The sequence below is a fragment of the Pavona decussata genome, unplaced genomic scaffold (assembly GCF_977016875.1).
Source record: "Pavona decussata unplaced genomic scaffold, jaPavDecu1.1 SCAFFOLD_69, whole genome shotgun sequence".
NCBI lineage: Eukaryota > Metazoa > Cnidaria > Anthozoa > Scleractinia > Agariciidae > Pavona > Pavona decussata.
This window is the reverse complement of record NW_028145488.1, coordinates 2,575,172-2,602,966: the sequence shown is the minus strand read 5'-3', so window position 1 is coordinate 2,602,966 and position 27,795 is coordinate 2,575,172. Positions and strand designations below refer to the sequence as shown.

At 40.2% G+C, this 27,795-nt stretch overlaps 1 protein-coding gene and 1 pseudogene across 2 annotated transcripts in view; both read left to right on the top strand.

Annotated features, from left to right (window-relative positions):
* LOC146477770 (uncharacterized) overlaps positions 1–26,097 on the top strand; it is a 96,693-nt gene extending 70,596 nt beyond the window's left edge. Inside the window, exons 2-10 of the mRNA XM_085113067.1 lie at positions 90–182; positions 2,380–3,092; positions 4,428–4,613; positions 5,075–5,161; positions 19,604–19,696; positions 19,995–20,087; positions 21,105–21,155; positions 22,166–25,186; positions 25,694–26,097. Of these exons, the coding sequence (XP_084969193.1) occupies positions 2,399–3,092; positions 4,428–4,613; positions 5,075–5,161; positions 19,604–19,696; positions 19,995–20,087; positions 21,105–21,155; positions 22,166–25,186; positions 25,694–26,097 (4,629 nt within the window). The 5' untranslated portion in view covers positions 90–182; positions 2,380–2,398. The remainder of the gene's footprint in view (positions 1–89; positions 183–2,379; positions 3,093–4,427; positions 4,614–5,074; positions 5,162–19,603; positions 19,697–19,994; positions 20,088–21,104; positions 21,156–22,165; positions 25,187–25,693) is intronic.
* On the top strand, positions 143–2,119 carry LOC146477771 (uncharacterized; annotated as a pseudogene). The gene is made up of 3 exons (XR_014865301.1): positions 143–182; positions 815–909; positions 1,231–2,119. The product of XR_014865301.1 is annotated as an uncharacterized LOC146477771 (transcript).
* Positions 26,098–27,795: the final 1,698 nt, after the last annotated feature.

The window sequence follows — 27,795 nt, the reverse complement described above, 5'->3', positions numbered from 1 at the left end:
CATTTCAAATTGCCATCCCAAGTTTGACATCAGTCTAGCTGTGCCCTAACATTTCTTTGTTTGAGTCGTCTTCTCTTGATTTTTTTTAGCAAACTTCCAGTGCATCTGTCTGTTCACGAATATGTTAAAGTGTTGGTTCAAGATGTACGTGTGTACTTGGAGCCTTGGAGGAGCTGGATTTGGTAAGTTACATGTATAACATTGATTTCAGCAATTTCTCTTACTATCAGCTGACGGTGATGTGTCAGCAATATATTTACTGTGAGTTCAATGTTATTGTAAGGATGATAGGGAAGCCTGAATTACAACTATAGATATACAAGCAAAGCATTTGACCTTGCATTTGTGATGTGAGGAATGACGAAACTAAAGTTAACAACCGCATCACTAAGTGGAGGTTGGGTGCCTGGGACATCCAGGAGCTTCCACTGTTGGCAGCCAGCTCCTAGATAAAGACCGCTCCCATGACTGGCAAATCCTGGCAACCCAGCCATGAGCCCCCAATTTTAATTAATTAAAATTAAATCGTAAAAACATTGAGGGGCCGTAGCCAGGGTGAAACATAGTTAAAATTTAAAAAAGCGATCTGTGGCTAAAAGATTAAAAACTAAGAGCTTTCGACTGCCCGAACTGCAGTCGTCCACGGGTAAAATGAGCGATGAGAGAAACTTTTTAAACAAAAATGTGAATTGCGAAATGATAAGAATGTAAATAATTATAAATGTTTGTTAAAAAGAATGTTGTATTGTATTGATGACATCCCCGCACTTCTACAATTCACCTTGTCCAACAACTATTTTGTTTTTAATGACAGAATTTACAAACAAGTCCATGGCTGTGCAATGGGCAGTCCTGTCAGCCCCGTTGTGGCCAATCTCTGCATGGAAGAGATCGAAGAGTCCGCAATCAGTAATTCATCCCTTCCCCCCAAAATTTGGAAACGATATGTAGACGACAGTTTTTGTATCATTACAAAAGACGACGTCTCAGCCTTCCATGACACATTAAATTCAATAAGCCATTTTACAGTTGTGTGCTTAGCGACCTGGCCTTGGATTGGAAACGAGGCTGGAGGTGACCTTGTTTTAATACAAACCTCACTGCTTTTCATATGTAAATGCCAACTAGTTTGCATAAGAAAAGCATGATCTACATATGAAAAGCAGTGAGGTTTGTATCAAAACAAGGTCACCCCCAGCCTCGTTTACAATCCAAGGCCAGGTCACTTAGCACGCAACTGTAAAATGGACTATTGATACAAACATCTCGTTTACCATCGAGACCGAATGTAACGGAAAGATTTCCTTCCTCGACACTCTGGTCTCCCGTAGAAATGGAGTCATCGCTGTTAATGTTTACAGAAAGCCCACCCATACAGACAGATACTTAGACTTTAATTCCCATCATGACAGTCAACACAAGGCCAGCACAGCATCAACTCTTCTGCACAGAGCCCTAAATCTACCCAATTCCTCCGAAGGAAAAAAGCGGGAACTTAATTATGTTCATGCAGCTCTGGAGTCAAACGGTTATCCACCTAAGTTTATCCAAAACATACAGGCTGAAAAAACCCGATCCTCAACAACAAATGTATCCCCAGAGGAACTTGTTGGAATGTTTTTTAAGATGGTCGAACCAACCGAATCACGCAAGTCTTTCGCCTCTCTCCCTTACATCAAAGGAGTAACTGAACCTTTGACACGTATCCTCAAAAAACACGATGTCACAGTTGTAACCAAACCATTTACCACACTACAACGACAGTTCCCAGCTCCAAAATTTGGATCTTCCATGGAATCGCAGACCAACGTCGTGTATAAAATTCCCTGTACAAATTGTTTGTGGTGTTACATTGGGGAAACCGGCAGAGCTTTCAATACCCAAAAAAAAGAACATTTGAGGAACACCAAAACAGCGGCCAAAGGTTCTAGAATTGCTAATCACGCCTGGTCCAACAACCATGTCATTGATTTTGAAAACGGGTCAATTATTGACAAAGGCACCTTTAGAACCAGAAAAACATTAGAGAGCGTGGCATACCAAAGTGACACCTAACGCAGATAACAATTCTTGCCCGTTACCTGGAAAATACAACATTCTTTTTAACAAACATTCATAATTATTTACATTCTTATCATTTCGCAATTCACATTTTTGTTTAAAAAGTTTTTCCCATCACTCATTTTACCCGTCGAAGACAGCAGTTCGGGCAGTCGAAAGCTCGTAGTTTTTAATCTTTTAGCCAGAGATCGCTTTTTTAAATAATTTTTAACTAAAATTAAATCATTATTTTTTTTAATTTATTATATTTCCTATTTTAATTTTGATAGATTAACAGTTTGATGGATTGTTAAATTACTTAGTACCCTTCTCTTGTAGGAAATGAGTGTTTTTAACAATGATGTCAAGAACTGAAGACAGCACCAGTGACCCACCAGAGGTGGATGTTCCTCTCCTAAAGAACAAGAATCTTCCCAAGAGATCAGTGGATTGGCAACTTGTGCAACTTCCCATTGATTTTTTGTTACTAACAGTGTCAGACTGTGCATTTTTAGCTTGCCTTTCTCATTTGAATGCTGGTTTCTTTAAAAGTTATCACAAAGCACTTGGTCTTGTGTACTTTGGAGATATTGGTGGCGATGAGGTGAGGCAGAAAATTGCAGTAATTAAATGCGATAAGGGTTCCTCCAGCGTTCAAGGACCTGCAGTTGTAGTACTAAATACTGTAAAGATCTTAAGACCCAAAGCTGTATTCAGCGTGGGTTTCTGTAGTGGCTTAGACGACAAAAGAGTGAAGCTGGGAGACGTTGTTGTCTCAAAAAAGTTGATAACGTATGCCCCTAGCAAGGTCACTCAGGATGGAATCGAAGAATGTGGCATTAGTGTTCCTTTAAGAAAGCATCTTGCAAAACTAGTACAGAATGCAAATGAAGGCTGGGAGGCACCTTTGAAAGACCCAGGAAAACTAGAGGTAGAGGTGCACCGGGATGGTGTGTTCCTGAGCGGCCCAGAGGAAGTTGATAACAAAGAAAGACGTGATCAACTCATCAAACGATTTCCCCGTGCAGTTGCAATTGAATTGGAAGGCGAAGGTAAGGGTATGTCCAGTTTTACCATTACATAGCAGCAGGGATATGGAATGTTAAGTTTCAAAAGAGAAGACATTTCATGAAAGGTGTTTGTCATTGTGGTTCAAATTGATAGCTCAAATGAATTGTTTGTCACACTGTTGTGTAGCATACAATGTAGGTGCTGGTCAATAAAGTGCTGATCTTTATCAGGCGATGGTGTCAACTCTTGCACCTTAAACGTTGAATCGGCAAACAACACCTAGGCTACATGTGGTGAGATAAACAATTTTATTTGAGTTAGGTTGTGGTTTTATGGCTTGTACATTTTTGTAACTTTAACTTGCAGACTGATTTAGTATTGTGTCGCAAATAATGGATATTCTATAATTAGGATGGCAGTTTCACGTAGAGCTGGTATGTTTAGACTGATTATTATATATTTCATACGTCGGAGTTTCAAAAGTTAAGTTCAAGGGAGAGTTACAGTGAGATAAACATTACAATCTAAAACATGTTGCAGAATTTGTGAATAATTCTAATGGCTTTAACACGTAGGCTCTCGATTTCTGCGCACATGGAAGCTGAACACTATTGCCCCATGGCCAGATGGCAATGCAAGGAATGATATTTTCCCGTGCATGAAATGTTGTAGAGCATACATTTACATGCAGCTTTTTGAGTTCAGGTTTCCTCTTGGACAACTGGGAAGCCTTTCCTTCTGGCAACATTTTTACCCAAGTGCATTTGCTCAGTCAGACTTCTTGACAATAATTACTGGTATTCTTTGGCAGCTATCTTTTACCCTCTCCCTGTGCCTTTTGCATTGCTTGATAGCGCCAAGCTAGTGGTATTTGAGTGTTAATTGTCCAATTGATAATGTTCTTGATGAGATGTAATTAATCCACCACCACCTGTTAAATTAATGATCTATCTGCGATCACTTTTATTACTGATGCTAGTCTTACAGTACTGTATGGTTGCATTGTTGTGTAGTTGCTTCTGCATCTCTCTGGGGACATAATAACTTGTAGTCAACCTCAGGCAATCTTGCTCTGTCTTTTCTTGGTGGATATAAGAGATCCTCCTTTGGTAGTTTCCTGCGATCTGGTTTGTCCAGGAGCTCTTATTGAACAACCCATAAGTGACCCAGAGTCTGACGTAGACTATTCTGATACTCCAAAATGGTAGAGTCTGTCAGTATCCAATGAGCCTATCAGGCATGTCAAGAGAAACCATTTTGAACCTAGACAACGGTGCTCAGACCTGAATCCCTTCTTGTAAATTTTTGAATACTGGTTAATCACTTCCTGTTTGCTTAATCTCACAGAGGGACACATGTTATGTACATCTTTTTAGGTCTGTATACCGCAGCACATGACCTGGATGTTGAATGGGTTGTCATCAAAGGTGTCGCAGACTTTGCTGATGGCAAGAAGCGTAAAACAGATTCATGGAGACCTTTTGCTAGCATAATGGCTGCTTCCCTTACTGCTCACATTCTAAGTGATACGCTGGTTTTCAAAGATTGGCAGCACTTTGGAGGTAAGCTGTTACATTGAATTCATGTTGCTTGCATGAGCATGGGACAATTTTGCAGAATTCTGAACACCGAATCCATAGACGTCCTGTTATGTCAAATGTCTGTCGGTATTCTGCTGTTGCGAACTAAATAACAGCAGAATACAGTTTATGAAGTAGAATCCATATGAAAATTAGCCATGTGGAATTTTTCGTGTTGAGCCAATGACATCACTTCCTGCAATTTGAGCCTTAACTTCCGGAACAAGGCCAAGTAATGGCGGCCGTGAAATCTCGAATAAAAAGCTAAAAAAAAAAATACTTCCAATCGCCGTAAAGGATTGAAATTTGGTAACATGAGTAGGAAGGTCATATTCTACACGAAAATGTAAAAAGATGGAAAATTAAATTTTCGTCCCAGGGGCACTTTAACACATTGCAGCCACAAATTGACTTACTTTAATGATATCATTTCTGTCCCCAAGATGTGTTAGCTCCAGAAAGGACGATACATGTATCATCTGTTTCAAGTATTGCAGATCCAAGCAAACCCTCAACTGTACATCATGCAGGTAATACTTAGTCGTTTACTTTCACAAGGGGTCAAATAACTAGAAAAAATTATAGCACTTTGGATAATGTTTCTTACTTTGTAGATAATTTTATGGTCATGTACAAGTCCATGATAAAATAATGATTTCCTCAACAAGTCTGAATGCTGTAGCAAGTTTTTTATATGTTGCATTGTGTAAAGTCAAACAAGTCAAAATAAAAAATACATTTCCCAAGGAAACCTTGTTCATGACTAGAGGCAGTAAAATCCAATGTAATTTGACTTTGTTTTTGGAATCTTTACATGAACAGTTAAAGGACAGACAATCTTAAACTGAAAGTTCTGGTATAAAAGGACCATGGCCTACACAGCCTTGTAAATTCAGAGTAGTTAATCAACAAATTTATGTACCAGCCGCTCTCCTTGTAAGCGCAGTAGGGTTTGTTGCGTGCTCCTGCTCCTAATTAACTATTAGGAATAATACTACTGTAAGAAAACATTGAATGGGGCAAATAAACATTGATTGAAATCAATTGATTAAATTAATTGATTGATTGATTGACCTAGCCACTGACATCTCAGTTGTCATTCAACCTCGCTAGAGAACAGAACTCCAAGAACCTGCCAAGGTCACAGAAACACAATCCAGATATTCTTTTAACTAGTTATTTCATTTCTATATCAATAAGTATTATTCCAATCCTACGTTGTATTAAAGATAAAAAAATAAATTAAACATTACATAAGCAGTGATATCGTAACTGTAATTAGTTTTTCTGGTTCAAATTTACTGGCTGGTTTACCAGCCAAATACAATCTCTACAGAGGAGAACTCAAATGTGTGTCAGTGAAACCATCATCTAATTCTTACATTGTGTAAATTACAGTTTAGGGTACATGACGGAGAAACAATCAAAATGGGGAACATCCAGTGTCTTTCTTCATGAGTATATAATGACATACAAGTTTGCATATTGCAATTTTCTCCTCTGAAGGTTTTTCTGGTGGAAGTCAGTCTTCAGTAGCAGATTACAGTCAGCGTCCTTCCCCTGCAGCCTCTCAAACTCATCTGACAAGTGGAACAGAAGGTAGGAGGGAATTACTCGTGACAACTGTCACTGACAACAATTTGCCAACATGTACATGTAACATTTGCAAAAACTGTTAGCTGTGAGTCTTGTTGCCTTGTTAAATAATATTTAGATTTTTGATACTTGTATTCTCTATAAATGTTATAATTATAGGATTCTTGGAAATACACTTGTAATTCCTTTTATTGGTGGTTTTAGTTACGAGAGCTGAAGAAATTTTCCGTGGTCTTGAGCAAATGCGATATGATGCAGGCAAGATCATTGGCCAGACACAACTTCTAGAAGCCGGGTTAAAGAAATTTGCTTCAGACAGAGGCTTCCAAATCTCGGGTAACAAAGGTTCAGGGAATTGCATGTTTTACGCATTATCAGAACAACTGGACCTGGTTAAAGGAATCCAAATCTCTCATGAAGCATTGAGGCAGCACATAGTCCAATACCTCAAGGAGAACCCTACACTGGTAAGTTAGTATTTGGTAATGTTGAACAAGTGAGTTTGGTTTCAATTTGTGATTATGCAAATCCAGGAAAGCAATAAAATGGGAGAAATTGGAGTTTCTTTTTCGAGTATGCCAAAGTGGCTGACTGAAAAATATACCTCTGTTACGAATTCATCACAATAAACAGGATAATTATCACATTCAAATCCTAGCAGTATGCAGTTGTTTGTCACTGCATGAATGTAGTTTAAAATAATGGTCTTAGCTCCCACAAGTCTCCTGACTAGCTGAGTTCTATAACATCCAAATGGAAGATCAAAGGTTCAACTCTGTTAGGGGGAAGAATTCAGATTTTCTTTTTCCAAGTACAATATGCCTGTGTCACTGACTGAAAAATACCTCCATCAAGATAAAACTTAATTGTTGCTTCATATCTCGCTGATCTCATTTTGCAAGAAAAGGCAGAAGTCAATTCTAAAATGGTTGCTATTTCTTGGACAGTTGGTACATTACTCAAGGGCTGATATCACGTGGATGCCTAAAGCCAAGCAAAGCTCTGAAATTGCATTGTATCCAATGCTTCAGTTATTCATTAAGAACTGAATGCATAACTTATGGATTAATTAAATTATGGAACAGTTAACATGTTTTGGTATAATTTGATTTGTTGCGGATCAATGCACTGGTCAATTTAGTGAAAAGCTCTGCCCTGACCAGTTGGTCATTGGATGAAGTGGCACAATGTACATGTACTTTGACATTTTTTGTTAATTGTTATGTTCTTCTCTTGCAGCAAGATGGGACAGAACTGTTTAACTTTGTACATGGACATCAGTCTTGGCCTGATTACCTAAAAAACATGACAGCAGATGGGACATGGGGTGACCACATCATTCTCCATGCTGCAGCAAACTGCTTTAAAACATGCATTCACGTGATCAGCAGTCTGTCACATGACTTAACTATCCACCCAGAACATGATGTTAGCAGCAGCAGCCAGCTTGTGTTGGGACACCTGCATGAACATCACTATGTCAGCCTTCGACCCAAACCAGGTAGATCGAGGAACTTATTATGTAAAACAATGCCAGCTAACCAGATTTGTCTACTTAACTATCACTTCAATTGAAGTTTATGGTATGGTATCTTACAGTAATTTTTTGTATTCATTTTCAAAGACCTTTTCAAGAGAAGTGAAAATATAGTTACTAGTTATCAATAATCATTAATGACACAGGAAATAAACAGGAAATACATACTGAATAGGCAAACAAAACTAAATTGCTATTATAACAGCTATTTAGTTTTGTTTTTTCTACTCTCTGTTCTGTTCCTTTAATTGTCATCATCATGCCATAATTAGCTACATTTTTGCTTTAATTTTTAATTTGTTGTCACATTGTAATTATTGGTTGTTTGCTCTACATTTATTGTCATGTTGTAATTAGCTTTATTTTACTATACTTTTGGTATTTATTTCACACCCACAAATGGGGTTTGTACTGAAGATGGATGAAGATTGATCCGAAACATTTTTTTTCACCACTTTCGATTAACTGCCCTGGTTGCAGCTTTAATTTTGGGCCTATAAAGGTGATTAAGAGTAGCTCCCCAGGTCTCGCTTTTTTGTTCTTGTTGACTTACCCGTTTTGACTTCCTCCTTAAATTAGCCAACATTCTTGCCCTGAAACTTATCAGTTCCAGTGGTCCTTACACTGCCACTTTTTCTGGTATTTTCAGGTACAATAGGTTTGTCACAAAGCGATTTAAGTTCACTAAAGCAGAATAAAAGGCCTTTATCATTTCCTGAAAGAGAACCTCCCAAGCAGCCAAGGCCGGATGGAACAGATTGTTATGAGCAAGGTAATTAAGTTACTACCTGAGCTATACTGTACTAATATAATTACGATTTATGTGATAACTGAAACAGACAGTTGAACTCTTTGTTGTTTATCTTTGTCGCTCCAGCGATTCGCAAGAACACAGTCTCTTTTACTGATGTTTCCAGACTTTAATAAGGTTTAACTTGTCTCTCAACACCGTGAAAACTAAAGATTAAAATGTTTACAAATTACTCAACTGTACAAGATTACGCGGATGAAAAATAATTGTTACGCTAAACAAAAGGTAAAAATTACAATTTACGCAAATGGATAAAAACAACTAAATGAAAACGCTAAGTACAGTGACATTGACTTGCGTTAATATAAATGAAAATAAGAAAACAATACAAAGTAGCAAAACTTACGTTACAAGCGTCGCTAAGTACGCGTACGCTAATTGAAACATTAACTCGTAATAACAAAAGCAGCGAAAATATTTACCTTGGTGCTGCCTTCGAATAAGTGGAACGATAGTTTCTACTGTAGCTTGGTGAACTTTAAATTACTTTCTTGCGCTTTCTTGTACTTAAACTTTCACTTAACTTGGCTTTTACTAACTTCTTGAACTTGCTTACGACTTGTGACTTGTGACGAAAAAACTGAAACAGTTTGACTTTTTACTTAACTTGCGCTGTCGCGTGTCCTGTCGTGATCGTGTCGTGATCGACAAGAGCGCGCGCTATTTAAATTACGCGCTTTCTAGAAACTTCTAGATAGTTCTACGAAAGACTAAAAGCATTACTTACGGAAAACCATTACTTAAATAAGCCGATTCCTAAAATAAATTACCGGCCTTTCTTAAACAAATAACAACTTGATAAAACGTTAACAATATAAGCAAATGCCGTGACTCTCACGGTTTCTTGCGGTAGCTACACTCCCACCAAATTATTAATGATTATCTGAGAGAACTTTCACAAAATCATGAATAATTTCACGATATCACTGAGAGAGGAGTCACTGTAAACGATTTGAAACTACTTTAATTTGGATCAGCTCCTTCTAAGAGAAGAACCACTTTCTGGATCGGCCTTTCGATGATGGATGATTGGGAATTGTTTCTCTCATTCTCGGTACCCTTAACTCCCAGCTTGATTCTGACCGAGCGAACGAGACCATCCGTATCTAGCGTTGTCTCCATAATCTTGCCAACGGGCCACTCATTTCGTGAGGTCTCATGTTGCACGATGACGATATCTCCAATCTTCAGATTTCTTCTTGGTACTGACCATTTTTGTCTTGAATTTAAGGTGAGAAGATACTCCTTTCGCCATCTACCCCAAAACTGCTCTGCAAGATATTGTACCTTTCGCCATCGCTTTCGGGCGTAGATGTCTTCTTGGACGAAATTTCCTGGTGGTGGGGAGATTAACGTGTTCTTCATGGTCAACAGATGATTTGGAGTTAGAGGCTCTAAACTCTTGGGGTCATTCAGGGTTTGGCAGGTCAATGGGCGGCTGTTGATGATCGCCATAACTTCATAGAAAAAGGTGCGAAGAGATGACGTGTCAAGTCTTCCCTTGAAATCTGTGAGAATATCATTGAGGATGCTTCTGGTTGTCCTTATTTGCCTTTCCCATACTCCTCCCCGATGACTTGAATACGGAACATTCATGACGAAATCACACCGATTCTTCGTGAGATATGATTGAATCTTATCGCCGTCCAGCTCCTTTAGGGCACTTGCCAGTTCGTTTCTTGCTCCTACAAAGTTTGATCCTTGATCAGACCTTAGCTGCTGAACAGGTCCTCGGATGGCGATGAAGCATCTTAATGCATTTATGAAGGCATCGGTTGTCATGTCATCCAACTCTTCTATGTGTACTGCGCGAGAGCTCATGCGGGAGAGCAGCCATCTTTTGACCTTCAGTTGATCTCCTTTGTCGTCTACATCGCACACATTTATGGATGTGTGAGGATACTGCGGCGGAAAGACCTAGGACCCATAGTCCATTAGAACGAATCTCATTCATAGTCATTCCTTTTCCTTGATGTCTCACCTTCTTGTGAAAATGACCAATTACCAGGTCGGTGATGTGAGAACTTCTTGGTAAGATGATCGGGTGCTTCAATTCAAACGGCAAAGTGGATTTTTCAAGTCTTCCTCCAACTCGCAGCAAGCCATGATCGTCAAGAAAGGGATCTAACTTCAGGAGAGGACTATTCTTCATGAGCTTGCAGTTTTCTCCTTGGTTGCTGAGTCTTCTTATCTCATCCTCGAAAGCTGTGCGTTGCACCTCCTTGAAGATGAGTATTTCAGCTTCTTGTCGTTTAGCTACCGATGTGATAACTGTTTTTGGCTTGTTCTTGTTTGAGAGTCTCTTTAGGTATGAAACTACTCCTACTGCCTTGGCCCAGTCGGAGAATCTTGTCATACAGTCGACGAGGCTAAATGAACTTTTGGTTGTAGTTGCAAGGACGGTGGATCTAACTTCTGGGTCCCCAATCTGAATGGCAGGAATTCTTTCTCCACCGAATGAAATTTCTTTCTCCCACAGAAAGGCTGGTCCACTGAACCAATTAGACTTTATTAACTCTTGAACGCTTAGGCCCCTGGATGCGTGGTCAGCGGGGTTGCTTTTGGTGTCGATGTACCGCCAGTCCTTGGGATCTGTGTTGGACCTTATCATCTGCACTCTATTTGCTACGAATGTATGGAATCTCTTGGCCTCATTGTTGATGTACCCAATTACTACTTTCGAGTCTGTCCAGAAGTACTGCTTAAGGCTTGCGTAATTCAATTCTTCCTTTAGCATCACGCCAATCTTTGCTGCTACAACCGCTGCTGTAAGCTCCAGTCTTGGTATAGTGGTTATCTTCGATGGAGCGACGCGAGATTTTCCCATTACCAGTGCGACGTTAACGTTGTCGTCTTCATCTTTGACTCTCAGGTATGAGCACTGTCCGTATCCGAAGGTGCTGGCATCTGAAAAATTGTGCAACTCGTAGGTCTTTCTTTGACCTGTCATCTTTGGCTCAAAACATCTTGGTATTTTCAGCTCTCTTAAACGTAGAAGATCTATCTTCCATTGCTCCCACCTTGGCCTGAGTTCTTCGGGTAGTGGATCGTCCCAACTGATGCCCTTCTGACATACTTCTTGGAGAATCTTCTTTGCTCTTAGGACCAAGGGGGCGAGGAATCCAAGGGGGTCATAAACGGAAGCTACGGTCGACAACACACCTCTTCTAGTCAGGGGTTGATCCTTCAGGACGATGGAGAAACCAAAGCAGTCTAGCTCTACTGACCATTGTACACCGAGAACTCTTTCTATCGGGAGCTGTTCTGACGGTAGATCCAACTTGATGTCAACTGCTCTTTCACTCTTTGGTACTGACTCGAGTACTGAACGATCGTTTGAGACGAACTTGTGTAGACGAAGGCCGCCACTTTTACAAATTTCTCGAGCGCCTTGGATAAGACCTTTTGCTTGCTCCACAGATTGTACACTGGCTAGTCCGTCATCTACGTAGAAATCATGCGTCATGAACTGGGCTGCTGCAGGGTGCACTTCTTTCTCTTGATTCGCCATGTACTTGAAGGCGTAACTGGCACAACCAGGCGATGAGCTCGCGCCAAACAGATGCACTTTCATTCTGTGCTCTTTGGGTTCTTGGCTGACGTCGCCGTTTGGCCACCAGAGAAATCGAAGGTAATCTCTGTCTTCTTTGTGTACGACAAACTGATGGAACATTTTCTCCACATCACAAGTTATGGCGTAGGGATATCTTCTGAACCTGCACAGAACACCGATCAAGTTGTTGGTCAGGTCGGGTCCGCTGAGCAAATAGTCGTTCAGAGAAGTTCCTTTGCACTTCGCTGAACAGTCAAACACCGCTCTGATTTTGTTTTTCTTTGGGTGATAGACACCATGATGCGGTATATACCACTTTATGTCTTCTCGATCAGCTGCTGGGGCTTCTTCGGCGTCTCCTCTGCTTAAAATTTCGTTCATGAACTTGATATAATCTTCTTTATACTTTACATCTTTTAGAAATCCTCTTTTCAGGTGCTCAAGTCGTGTGAGTGCAGTGGAGCGATTGTCAGGTAGTAGAGGTCGTTCTTTAAATGGTAATGGCATCTCGTAGTGTCCGTTGTCTGCTCTTTTGATGCCTTCTTCCATGATCTTTAGAAATTGCAGGTCTTCTTGAGAGGTCATTTTTCCATCTTTCTTCTCATGAAAGTCTGACTCCAGGACACGTATTACTTCACCCATTGTTACGACTGGTACTTCTTTTACGGCGACTCTGTGGCAAAAGGATCTTCCACTGTTCACGTTAGCAGTGCCTACGATACTCCAACCGAGATCTGTTCTGATCCCATATGGCTCATTGGACTTGCTTGCGATAACTTCTCTTGGCGTTAGTGCTTGAGAGCAGTCGTATCCGATAAGTAGACCAACGTTGCAGTCCAACAAATCTTGCATGTCGTCTTCTATTGCTCGTAGGTGATCCCATCTCTTAGCAGTGGATTTTGTAGGTATGTGACCTTCATCGGTGGGAATCACAGTTCTTGTATATGCTGTAGGGATAGGGATCTTGAGATCGGCATTATATCCTCTTACTTGGAGACTTGAGACCTTTTCGCTGTTAACGAGTAACTCTTGACTCGTGATGGTGCTTAATCGAAGTTTCGTCGGCTCTGTTTCTGCGCCAAGCTCGTCACAGGTTTCCTTTAGAATGAACGTAGCGTCACTCTGTGTGTCTAAGATAGCGTAGACCAGTAGTTCCTTGTCAGGTCTGGAGCTTGATGATAACCACACAGGAACTATCATTGAGGTGCTAGTAGTTGAAACACCTTGTGAAGTGTACGAAGTTGACTTGGGAACGCTCCTGGATTCACTGTCACTTCTGTCTTCTTTCTTCTCTGGGGCATTTCGGTTTTCATGGAGACAGGTAGGATGCTTCTTCTTGCACATAGAGCAAGTCAATCTTTTTCGACAATCCTTGGAGGCATGACCTTTCTTCAGGCATCCAAAGCAGAGTCTGTTTTCTTTGACGAACTCGAGTCTTTTCTGGAGTGCTTCAGTCTTGAACTTTAAACAAGCATCTAAGTGATGATCTGTCTTCTTACAGACTGTGCATTCCACCTGTTGTCTTAGATCTCCCTTTGGCTCTTTTAAATTTTCTTCAGTTGTCTTGGCGGAGAAGATAGTCTTGTTCCCTTTGATATCTTTGTTTCTTTGTCCCTTGTGCACGTTTTCCGACATTTCTAACTCCTTCACAGCATTGCAGGAAGAAATTGGGTTGCACACCAGATCGGCTTCGGAAGTGACGAAGGTGACAAATGCCTTGAAATCAGGATACGTTTTGCGTTCTTTCAGGTGTTTATTTGCTTCTCTGTTCCATCGTGCGATGAACCAGTCCGGTAACTTGACGAGTAACTTCTGATTTTCGATGTAATCATTTAGGACATTGAGGCCCTGTATTACTTGCATTGCGGTTAGCACGCTTGATAGGAAATCAGCGAACTTCCTGAGGCCTTGATGATCTCTGGCACCGATCTTCGGCCATCGTTGTAACTTATCCCTGTAAGCCTTTGTTATGATGAACGGGTGACCAAACCTCTCATCTAAGATGCTCCACGCCCTTTCGTACGCTTCTGAGGAGTTTTGCAGGAAGAGACCACTAATAGCTTCTCTGGCGGCTCCACCAACGTATCGTTTCAAATAGTACATCTTATCACTTGGCGGCAAGGCTTTTCGGTCGATTAGAGCATGGAAACAGGACTTCCAGTCTGGATACTGAATAGGTTCGCCACTGAAGACAGTTGGCTCAGGTACTGGGAGGCGGCTTAAACTAATTGAGTCAGTTATTGCGGTGATAATCGCGGCGGTACCTTCTGCCTTTGGTGTTGAATCTTGGCAATCAGAGGACCGGCGTTGATCAACTTGACCATGTGGGAGTTGATTGCTTTCATCGAAAAGGTACAACTGATTTACTTGCTGAGAGTGCTGATTGGACTGCGGTAGCGGTCTGGGAGCATTTACAACTGTCATCGAATCTTTGATCGGTATAGGCTGAGGGAACGATGTTGGAGTTGTCTCGCGGTTTGTCTGTAGAGTTGGAGGTATGTGTAAGATATGGCCTTCAATGGAATCCACGTCGTCTTCCGGTTGTTCGACTTCTTCATATACCATTAACTTGGCTCTTGCTATCTCTATCTGTTTCTTCACTTCCATCTGTTCCAACTCCAGTTTTCTCCGCGCGAGTTCGTTCTCAATTCTTGCTGTTTCCGCTCTGAGTTGCGCTTCCATCTTCGCTGTTTCCTCTTTATACTTCGCTTCTTCTTGTAGAGCGTCAAACTCGGCTTGTTTCGCGGCCAGTTCTGCAGCTGCATCAGCCTTCTTTAAGTCTATGGAGGATGCCCTTGAAGATCTGCTGGCTCTTGACCTTGCGGATGCTTTACTGTAGACTGACCTTTTGTCCTCACCGTTGCGTGACTGTTCCTTTCTGAAGGACTGTCGATCGATTTGATGTTGAAGATTGCGTGTCTCTGCGTCGCAGGTGTCCACCATGCGGAGGATTTCTTGTCGTGGTAGTCGTATTTGCCGAAGCTTCTCGTAGACTTTGTGGACATTTTCGCAGTGAGTTTGTAGGTTGGAGATCCTTTCGTCTTTCTCCCCTTGCGATGTTGGTGCTTCACTGACCAATAACGTTTCGATTACCGTGACTTCCTTTTTCCATGTTTCGTAAACTCCGTTGAATTTCTTAAGTAGGCGATCTTCTTCTTTTTCTTTTTCTTCGCGGCGACATTCTTGATACGCCTGACCCTTTTCGGTTAAAGTTCGCTCTCGAGTACTTCTTTGATGTTCTTCGTGTTGACTTTCGATTGAATCCGTGAGCTGATCTTCATTTTCCTTGTTGACCGATAACGATAGCGGCTCCTCAACGGGGATTTCTGAACCGGACATTTTACGCTAAATATACGCTTAACCTTCTTAACTTTAAATATAGTTATATAGTAATAGCACGGTCGACTTGTGTTAAAATAATTCGAGCGAACGAACTGTGCGATGTTTTTAAAATGTACTTAGATTTAATAAATGGGAAATAAATATGCGACAAACTTTAAATTACTCTCCCAAGTAACACTAAATTAACTACTTCAAGATCTGTTTCTTTCTACGGTAGTAAGGCTTCTTAACTTCAATAGTGTCTCTTAGAATTCAAACGTTTCAACGTAAATAAAGACTTCTTTAACTTATAATATACTGTATTTATATTGGTAATCGAACTGAGTGGAGTGCAATTTGGTCTGAAATCATACGCGTGATTTCAAAATCAAACGAGCGCGCAGCGCGAGTTTGATTTGAAATCACAAGTATGATTTCAGACCAAAATTGCACGACACGAAGTTCAATTACCACTTAATTACATCCATTTTGAAATCACAGAGTATCATTGTCAATATTAATATTCTATTAATGTTACTTCATTTCCATTTTGATGGGCTAAAGAAAGGATGCAATTTAGAGCAAAAAATGGTGCAATTTGGGAATAAATTGCACCATTTTGGACCAATCAGATTCCAAGGATCACCAGTGATTTCAAAATGGATGTAATTAACTGCGAAATCCGCGTGCGAAACGTTGATTCTTGACCTTTGGACTTGTTTACATCGCTTCGCTCGGCTGGTCACGCGCAATCATCTCGTTGGTCGACCTGGTCACGCGCCATCACCACCGGCGTGAATTTGCGTCTTGATTTTTGATGTTTGGTTGCGGCAAGTTCTCACTGTCGCTCCAGCGATTCGCAAGAACACAGTCTCTTTTACTGATGTTTCCAGACTTTAATAAGGTTTAACTTGTCTCTCAACACCGTGAAAACTAAAGATTAAAATGTTTACAAATTACTCAACTGTACAAGATTACGCGGATGAAAAATAATTGTTACGCTAAACAAAAGGTAAAAATTACAATTTACGCAAATGGATAAAAACAACTAAATGAAAACGCTAAGTACAGTGACATTGACTTGCGTTAATATAAATGAAAATAAGAAAACAATACAAAGTAGCAAAACTTACGTTACAAGCGTCGCTAAGTACGCGTACGCTAATTGAAACATTAACTCGTAATAACAAAAGCAGCGAAAATATTTACCTTGGTGCTGCCTTCGAATAAGTGGAACGATAGTTTCTACTGTAGCTTGGTGAACTTTAAATTACTTTCTTGCGCTTTCTTGTACTTAAACTTTCACTTAACTTGGCTTTTACTAACTTCTTGAACTTGCTTACGACTTGTGACTTGTGACGAAAAAACTGAAACAGTTTGACTTTTTACTTAACTTGCGCTGTCGCGTGTCCTGTCGTGATCGTGTCGTGATCGACAAGAGCGCGCGCTATTTAAATTACGCGCTTTCTAGAAACTTCTAGATAGTTCTACGAAAGACTAAAAGCATTACTTACGGAAAACCATTACTTAAATAAGCCGATTCCTAAAATAAATTACCGGCCTTTCTTAAACAAATAACAACTTGATAAAACGTTAACAATATAAGCAAATGCCGTGACTCTCACGGTTTCTTGCGGTAGCTACAATCTTATCAACCTTTAATGACAATGTTGTAATAATTACTATTCCATTTTGATAAAATAGGTCTTCTTATAAGTGACCAAGTTGTCACCTTGTCTTTCTTATGTTAAAACCTTTGTCAGTTTCCATGTATTAGCCCAGTGGTACAAATAACAAGATCTGCATCTTTAGCTTAACCCTTTAAACCCCAAAACCAAGATCAGCATCTCATTTCTCCTTATAGTTTCCACTATTTGATCAAACTAATAAGGCATGAGAATGAGTGGACTGATCAACTAAGTAAAAATGACTTGATGTTTAAACAAATTCTCCCAACTAGTAGTATAAGAAACATATGAAGAACAGTAAGGAAAATGTGCTTGTTGATACTGGAACCTGAAGAGAAACAAAATGATGCTTTCCCTTGTGTATGTCCTGTCTTCTGACTTACAATTTCTAAAATACAATGATATTAATATGATGTACAATGTTACTGCATGATATTATTACGCAGGATGCCCTGAGGGGGCATACCGTGTCTAAAAACGGGTCGATTTCTTTTTTTTTTCTTCCTCGTTGCCACAAATCTGTACATTAATTTGTTCATTAAACTCTCCCCTCTCCTACTCGGGATGTATTGTTCTGATTGTCTCCAACAATTTGTGGCGCCATATTGTTAACATGTTGTGGACTCAAGTGTGCCGCTTTCAAACGGAAATTTCACTATTTTGAAGCGGTAAAGCAAAAGAATAACTTCTAAGAAACACTTGACATCTAAAACGGTGGAAATTGGAGAGTTCCTGGCGAAGGAATCGTGCTTTCTTTGACAGTCTTAGACCACGGTTGCAGACAGAAAAGAGGTCATTGGGAAGCTTACCTTATCGCAATGGAATTCCCGCAATTTCCCTGGAAACCCTGAGTAGCATAACACAAGGGAAACAACGTAACGCGATCTTCGTGACTCAAACTATTCCATTAGCAAGGATTGTTTTATAAATCTGTGAAACATACAGTTGGAGTAAATGAATCAGCCACAGCATCACGGGTAATGCCAGTATAGCAGGCATCTTGTAAAGGAAAATACAGGGAGATGTAAAGAATCGACCATAAGAGGACACAGATTTTTTTCTGTGTCCTCTTATGGTCGATTCTTTACATCTCCCTGTATTTTCCTTTATGTACAACGTTATTACAATTAAAACAATTTTGTCCTCCAAAGGTTTTTCCGGTGGTGATCAGTGTTCAGTAGCAGGTTACAGTCAGCGGGCTTTCTTTGGAGACCCACAAAGCCATCTGAGAAGTGGAACTGACGGTAGGTGAGAAAAACAATTAGCCAACAAAGCTCACAATTTTTGAAATATCAGATCATTTTGCTCATATTATTTTTTCTTCTGAAGGATTTTCTGGTGGAAGTCAGTCTTTGCTAGCAGGTTACAGTCAGCTTCCTGTCCCTGCAGCCTCTCAAACTGATCCGAGAACTGGAAGAGAAGGTAAGTGGGAAAACACTTAAAACAAGTACAACAAGTGAAAGCTATCACACAGCATTTCCAAAATATGTCAGATATCTTGCTGCATTATTAAACAGTTACGTTTTCGAAACATGCGTACTATATGATATTCTCGCCTGCATTTAACCATTCAAGGATATTCGTTGAATTGTGTGTGCTTTGTTATTAATTATTAATCAAAAGTTTGTTAGCTGCTGTTAAGTTTATTTTCATTCGTTTACTCTCTTAAAGGTTTTGCTGATTATAATTTTCCCCTCTGAAGGTTTTTCTGATGGAAGTCAGTCTTCAGTAGCAGGTTACAGTCAGCTTCCTTTCCCTGCAGCCTCTCAAAGTCATCTGAGAAGCAGAACAGAAGGTAGATTAAAAAACATTTTAATATGTGATGAAATCTCAAGAAAAGCAGTGTCAAAGCATGTACGAGTTATAAAAAATGTCAACTGTCTCTCGTGCTGAAACAATACACCTTTTTAGCTTAAAAGCTCTTAGACAATAATTGCAATACAATTTATATGCAAGTATTGTAAGCTGCATGTGTAGGTGCTAGCTAGGAAAGGGAGGCAGTTTCTTTAGTAGATGACACATCATCAAAACCAGCAGGCCCAAGCCCACATTCACTTTTTTTTTTTAAGACGTGCCATAAAATCTACTGTAATATAGCCTGTTTTTTTACCTGAAAGTGTGTTCAAGAGTTGGAGTGCCACTTATCTTCAAGAACAATTCTGACAATTGGTTCTATGAATCGTTATGTGATGAAGTCCAGTTTGGTGCCTGCCGTTCCACACACATTGGCTACTTAGCTTTTACTTGCAAACAAAAAGTGGTAAACGTTTCTGAAAAACAAAAGCTGGTTCCATTTAAGAAATGCCATTAACAAAAGTCCTGTAGAAAGATCCATTAAATGTGCTCAAGTATATATACATGACAGTCATACAACTATATTTTATAGCAAGCTGTTACCTGTCTAACCCCATTTACCCCATAAAATGCTTTTTTCAACTTATTTGTGTACAAATTTCTCCTCTGAAGGTTTTTCTGGTGAAAGTCAGTCTTCAGTAGCAGGCTACAGACAGCTTCCTTTCCCTGTGGCCTCTCAAAGTCATTTGATAAGTGGAATTCAAGGTTGGTGGGAAACACTCTAAACGATCACAATTAAGCTGTCACATACCATTTACAAAAATGTCTGCTGTCTTGGTACATCATTTTTAACAGTATGTTCAATTTTCTCTGCTTCATGTTTATGGTAAAGAATTTATACTCTCCACTCTCTTACATAAGCGCAAAATACAAAACTTGGAGGTATTAACACATAGGTGCGCTTATAGAGTCCAGTTTGTTGATGCCTCTGAATCAGTATGTCATTCATTCTCCAAAGTGCCATGTTTGATAATTTTGTTTATTACAATTCTCCACTTTGAAGGTTATCCTGGTGGCAGTCAGTCTTCAGTGGCAGGTTACAGCCCGATTCCTTTCCCTGCAGCCTCTCAAACTCACTGGAGAAGTAGTAATGAAGGTAGGTGGGAAATACTTGAACCAATCACATGCAATAAATTTTTGTCAACTTCATGAAGTTATAATCTGGTTCTAAAAATACCTGAATAACATTGAAGAGAACATGCCAATTGGGCTAATCCAGAAATCTGTTAGGATCATTAGGAAAGTGCTTGAGTTGCAAAAAGGATGACACTTATGCTTAAGTTCTAGATTGCCTTAGGAGGTAGTTTTCGCTTGGCACCCTGACAAAAACATCTTTAACATCACTTGTTGTGACTTCAAATGAAACAATGAATCATTAAAAACAATAATTCATGCACTTATTTATCTTAAGCTTACTTTACAGCCGTAAAATGTTTTTTCAGTAACAGAAACATAAGAAGTGTTTTTGAATCGTTAGCCTGTGAAGTCTTATGGGCGATGCATTGGCCTTTTTTTGTCTTGGGGTGTAGGTTGTGGCCCTCTTTTTCTGTGTTAGATCATGTAGTGGGAATTCCACAGAGATGTGGCCTTAAAGATTTTTCTGTTGTGTTTTTCCGTGAGCCATGTTTCGTGTTGTGCTATAATGATCTGAGTAGTCTCTGAAACAAGACGCCTTTTCCAACTTGTTCTTGTTTCAGTCACGCCGGAAAAGGCATCCTTTTTCACTTCAAGTCCCATCTTTCCATTCCTTTGACATCTTCCGTATGGTTATAATGCGGCAATGAAATATTGAAAACAAATTTGCAGTTATGCTAACTGCAGAAAAGCTGTCGTTGATTGTGGTTACCATGATTCCATGGCTTTTCCACGGGGGTTTAAGTTTCGACCTTTGTCCAGTCAATTTATTGAGTTTAGAAGGCCAAAAATTGTTGATTAAACTTCTTTTCATGATCGAGTTGTTGTTTAGTTGCAAAGGCTACGCGATTGTTGCTATCAATATTATTGTGCCACTCGCATGATAACACGCAATTTCAGCACAAGGATGAGGTTAGCCACTTCAAGTATGCTTTAGAAGTAGACTGCTTATTACTTATTGCTCTTCTTTCTGTTTTAGGCTTCTCTGGTTGTGGCCAATTTCCTTTGTCAACAGTGCAACCTGCCCTGAGTGAGTAAAACAAACCATTTATATGACTTCCCACGATTATTGATCCTCTGCGATTGTTAACTAGCTTGCTTGACAGCCTCTGAATGTATATCATGTTCCATTTTAGTGTTGTAGTTATCCATTTTATTAGAGGTTTTTTCGGTTGTAACCTTCTTTTCTGGCATAAGATCGAACAGAGGGGAATTAATTTGATTGGAGGTTTTTAAGTACACCAGCAGCACACATGAAAATACCATCCACCGAAATTGAGCCCATCAAAATGTTAGTGGAGTGGGACAAAGGGATATCTTCCCCTCTTTCCGTTCATATTAACGTTTTTGTTTTGCTCAGCTTGTCCTATTAGATTGATTTAGAATTACGTTTCGGCAAACGGCAGAAATGACAACGTGACCACGTTTATTCTATGGTTTCCGCTCGCTGTTTTCAGTTTCTCAGTGGAGTAGTTTTGCGTTAGTATCAAAGGGCAGAATTATTTTCCGCAATTCTCATCTAGATACTAAAATTTTCAAGAAAACATACACGCGAATTTCATGTTTGCTGTTTGCTGTAAACGCGATTCTAAATCTCTCTATTCTCTCTGAAACGTCCATTAACCGCAGAAGAATCTCGGTTTAAACTTGGCGCGCTCTGTGTTCAGAGCAAAGTCAGTAGAGGTAGCTTTTTGTTTGGCTTCCTGTAGCAATGTTTTCCTGAGGACATCACTGAGTCCAGCCTCTCTCTTTTACTGAATTTTAAGGCACGAGACGGAAATGGATTTTGGCGTCAATTTAACTGACCTGTCCGCTGTGTTTATGTGAAGTTAAAAATAACAGAGGTAAAATTTTAGGAGCTTAGGGGAGGTCTTTGTGTGGAGGCTCGACTGTATTTTGTGAAATCCAGCACAATTACAGACAGACACATCTAGTAGACAACATGTAATACAGTGCTTTTTAATCCCGTAGATGAACACTTTAGGGCTGAAACAAAATTGTAGCCCTTGGGCTAACATACTATTTGTTGTTCCTATGTAGGTCCAGGCCTGGTTTTTGTTGTCAATTTTCTCAAAGATACGTACAAAAAGCGGTCGCTTTTGAAACCACTCCTTTGGGAGAACACCTTGAAGCTACCCATGGAAGATGTTTATACGAGACTGAGAATCCTTTCAAGGAGAAAAACCGATTTCCAGCTTGGACGCGATGACGTAGGCATGTATGACATCTTTGTAGCCCCAGATGATGTAACCGTACTAGCAGAAGGAAGCCCTGGTATTGGGAAGACAACATTTTGTCTCAAAATCGCGTATGACTGGGCAAGTGGAAAAATCCCAAAACACCATTCCTTTCCCGAGTTTCAAATTGTACTATTGCTGAAATGCAGGGACATTGGTGGAGACGTATTGGAAGCCATCAATGAACAACTTCTACCTGAAAATGAAGAGATCAGGAAAGAGCTCATAGGTTACATTAAAGATTTCCACTACCATGGAAAAGTTTTGTTGATTTTGGATGGTCTGGATGAGCTACCTGAGAAATTTAAATGCAATGTGGATGAATTGCTTAGTAAAAAAAGTTTGCCATTTTGTTATGTGTTGGCCACATCTCGCCAAGAGAGGGGAATTGAGGTACGACAGAAGGTTGACTTTGACGTTCTTTTGCAAATTGAAGGATTTACAAAAACAGATGCTTTTGAGTACATCAGAAAGCATTTTAATCATTTGGGGCGTGAGCATTTGTCAAAAGGAGAGAGGCTCATCAAAGCAATCCAGGAAAACTCTTTCCTCCATGCTTTGCCAAACAATCCATTGAATTTGCTCCTTCTCTGTGTTGTTTTTGAAGACTTTGAAGGAGAGCTTCCATCTCGTCGTACTGAACTCTATCATATCATTATTCAATGTCTTCTACGACGATTTTGTGGGAAACATGGCTGGGAAGTTCCCAGGGACGAAAAAGCTCTGGAGAAGCAATTCGAAGAGAGCTTACTGGTATTGGGAGAGTTGGCCTGGACATGTCTATTAGAATATCGTCATTCTTTTCGTGAAGGAGAACTGGAAAGATTTGAAAGGAGATATAAAGATCTGGTTGCTCGGAAACTAGGCCTTGTTTTCAAGGAAGCCAGCTTGAAGAGGATAAACCCCCAACATGAGTACTTCTTCTTTCATAAGACGTTTCAAGAGTACTTGGCCGCACTATACCTAGCACTTAAGATATTGAGAGAAGAGGTCAATATCTTCCAAGAGTTTCAGTTAGACTTCCATGACCATGTTGTAGTAAAATACCGTCAAGTGTTTCTGTTTTTGTCCGGTATACTGGGTGAGCAAGCGAGTGTCCTTTTCAGACAGATTGGTGAGGAACTGAAGAGTGACAACTGGGACTGGCGCGAGTGCTCAAAGGAAGAAGCATCGTTTTTTACTGAAAGTTTCAGTGAAAGTGGGAATGCTGAAAAAGTGGCGATGGCTCTTTTCTCGTTCATTCCTTCCCCTTTCACTGTGGAAGTGCGCGGACACAGCCGCTATTCTTATTCTAGTTTTTTTGAGGTTGCAAAATACTGCCGGAACTTTTCACAATTATGGCATCCTGTTCATTTATCTGTGTGTTCTCAGGGAGATTTCGAAGTAAATTCTGCTTTTGATTACCTTAAATCCTGTCCAAAAGTACGGAGTTTGTTCGTTTCCAGATTAGAAACTCTCGGAAATGCCTTTTACGATGGACTATCTCAAAACTCGACTTTAATGTCAGTTACTCTTAGGACTCTTCAAAGCCTCTCGTCTGACATAGCTGATATCGTTGGTAACAGTTTGGCTGCAAGCAACACCTTGACCTCCGTGACGTTTGAACTGTTTAATGAGTGGGGCGAGGCTTGGGCCAGAGCTCTTGAAAAAGGATTGTCTGCGGATACACCATTGAAGTCAGTTGTCCTCAAGATTTATGGTTCAATAGGTGACACTGCAATACTGGCTTTGAAAAGAGTTTTACTGAACACGTCTTTGACCTCTGTTGTCATCACCATTTCTGGAGAGATGCAAGGTTCATTAGCTGCTGCCCTTTGTGAAGGACTTTCAGAACAAGACTTTTTGAAATCTTTTACTTTGGTTGTTTTTGGAAGGGTGAGCGAATCAGACATCGTCTTCCTAGAAAGAGGTTTCTTGCAAAATTGCTCCGTGGATGCTTTGAAAGTAAAAATCTTTGGTGAACTTCCTGACAGATGGACGAATGTTGTTAAAGGTATAATTTCAGCTAACAAAGCAAAGCAGTCGTGTACATTCCACCCGAATACCAGTGGAAACATTGCGGCTACTAAGGTCTCTTGTCTTACTCCTGTTTTGGCTAAGAGCAGTTTTAATTTAGAACAGACATTGAACGTCTGGGGTGAGGTGAGCTGTGAAGTTATAGAAGCTGTCGGGAGACTCTTGGTTAAGTCCACACCGTGTCGACTCACTCTTAACATTCACGGAAACCTACCTAACGATGTTGCAAGCAGTCTTACGAGCTACCTAAAAATAGAAAAGTGCGTACATCCTGTTACTTTCAACATTTGGGGAGAATTGACCACTAATGGGAAGGCTGCTATTGAGCGGTTTTCAGGTGCGAACCACAATGCAAACTTAAAGGTGATTGTCCATAACCTGATATCAAACTGTTCTCCCTGGGGCCTTCATTTCTATATTGATGAGCCCTCGTTATTACCTTCAGTATTCACCAAAGTTAAGGATACTGGAACAAGTGAACTTAGTCTCACAATCAGTGGCGTGAGTGATGACTGGGCACAGGGTCTGAATGACGGTTTAACAAACAGCACGTCATTAACAACACTTGCACTTACAATCGAAAACTGCCCTGGCGACAACGTAGGGTGGATGCAACGTCTCTTTGAAGTGGTGTTGGAAAACACCTCCTTAGCTACACTCGCTCTCACTTTTGCATTATATTCCCTCACTGACAAGGAAATAGACCTCAGCAACAGTTTGGCGAAAAACGCGTCTTTAACGGTACTCTCCCTTACCATCAACAGCCACATTAGCGACAGTTTCTTCCTTTGGCTATTTCTGCATGACGGTTTGGCGTTAAACAAGTCATTACATACACTCACTCTTACAATCAACAACTACAGTGGCACGGGTGGATACTGTATGGGGAGTCTGGGTCCTGGTTTGGCGTACAACAAGTCATTACATACACTCACTCTTACAATCAACAACTACAGTGGCACGGTTGGATACTGTATGGGGGGTCTGGGTCCTGGTTTGGCGTCAAACAAGTCATTACATACACTCACTCTTACAATCAACAACTACAGTGGCACGGGCGGAGTCTGGATACAAGATCTGGTTCATGGTTTGGCGTCAAACCAGTCATTACATACACTCACTCTTACAATCAACAACGACAGTGACACGGTCGGAGACTGGGGACTGCATCTGGGTCCTGGTTTGGCGTCAAACAAGTCATTACATACACTCACTCTTACAATCAACAACTACAGTGGCACGGTTGGATACTGTATAAGGAGTCTGGGTCCTGGTTTGGCGTCAAACCAGTCATTACATACACTCACTCTAACAGTCAACAACTACAGTGAAACGAGTCAATGCTGGGGACTGGGTCTGAAGGATGGTTTGGCGTTAAACAAGTCATTAACTACTCTCACTCTTACAATCAACAACTACAGTGACGCGGCTGGAGTCTCGATAACGGATCTGGGTGATGGTTTGGCCAGAAATGAGTCATTAACAACTCTCAGGCTTACAATCAATAGCTGTAGTGAAGTGAGTGAAGATCAGTTACTGGAACTGTGCAACAATCTGGCAAGAAGTGACACATTAACTACTCTGAGTTTGACAATCAACGACCACAGTTCTACAAGTAGAGGCCTTGGATGTGATCTTAGCAACTGTTTTGCAGACTGTAAGTTGTTAACTTCTCTAAGTTTAACGGTAAGCCTGTATGGAGAGGAACGTATGTGCTAGAACCTACCACTCTGCGAGCAAAGTGAAAGTAAATTCACCCAATTAAATTCAATAACGAAGGCGTGTATCCATAACTCGATTGACGCATGCGCTGCATCCATGCAATCATGATAACACGTGCAAGTTACATTCAACTAAGAAAATTTGTTCTCGGTCGCTAATGAAGAAGAAAACTTTGTTTAAGAACCGGAAAGATGGAAAATGAGTCCGGAGCACGTAAATTTAGTCGACACAGAAGTTAAATCTTTGGATTGGAGTGAATTCAAGTCACTCTTTATAAGAAAATGAAACGACAAATAGCGGCGGGAATAATTCAAAGCCCACCGTGGGGCTATGCTAGTAAGGAGCTCAGCAAGAACTAAACAAACTACAGATTGGATCTATCGGATTTTCTAAGGTAAACAAGTTTGTAACTTTGATATAAAAATAATAGAAGCAAGGTAACGGCTAGGTAACTTTTCGTATTATTGGACAATGAAAACGTTTTTCTTTTATATCATTTGCCAAAGCCGGCTTTTTTTTTTTTTTTTTTTTTTCATTAGTATGTTAATTATAGACACAAAAGTTCGTTGGACGATAGCGATTCAATGCGTCGAACTTTGCTTTTGAACTTAACTCTAAAATCAGTTGAAGTGATTTTCAAAACGGCGCAAAAATACGGTTTCTTGCATGAAAGAAAAGGAAGTTCAGAACGCCCGTAACTAATAAACTTAAGGAAGCTCCGACGGTTTTAGATTTTCTTCGCTCACCCTTGTATGGTTTTTATACCGTTTTCTGTTAGTTTTGTTATGAAAGGATTAGTCTAAATAACCAGGCGACGTTTTGCACGTACCGCCACTTGTCTCCGTACCAAACCGCGTCTTTTTCATCCTTTTAGCTGTGTGTCTATCGAGTTATGGACACTTGGAAAGTTTTAAGCGCACTCGAGAAATGGTGAAGAGTATCAACCTTGCTTAGCAGTGTCATTAACCGTTTAAGCCCTAATATCAAACCGCAAATTCTCATCGGTGTCTTCATATTTGTTGTTGTATTTGTTGGGAGAAATTGCTCAAAATCAGTTTATCTTTCAGTGATCATTTGCTATATTCTCGTGATCTGCGTGTTTGATGTTTTACCGATACCTTAAACTTCCGCTTATAAGCCCCCCACCCTCCCCCCTCCTCCGCTTATAATCCCTCCCGGTTATAGGCCCATCTACCTGTAAACCGAAAAATACATCCCATTATAAGCCCCTCCCCCCACCCCCCCGGATATAAGCCGCCATCTAGTTTCGTTCGTATTGTTGGTTTTAATTTTGTTCCAATTATTGACATTTTAAAGCTTAATTAAAAACCAGTAAATAAAATACGTATTTCGATCAACACTGCTATAGCTCGTTTAGAAACGGTGTTTTTATTCCGGTTATAAGCTCCCAAGGATATAATCCCCTCCGTTTATAAGGCCATCTAAAACCCCTTACGAAGTTGTATCAGGCCAGGGCTTAGAAGCGGCAGTTTACGGTATTTCAAGGAGGACAAAGCTACTGATCTCCATAGGGGCTTAAAGGGTTAACTGTCTCCTGTCTTCAAATTTGCCTCTGTGTTAATTGTGTTTGTCAAAGGTAACGGGGCTCCTTTTGTTGAGTAGTTTAATTTTGGACTTGTTGAACTGGAACTAGCTTGTAATTGAGCTTATGCAGGGAATTATCGTTAAACAAAG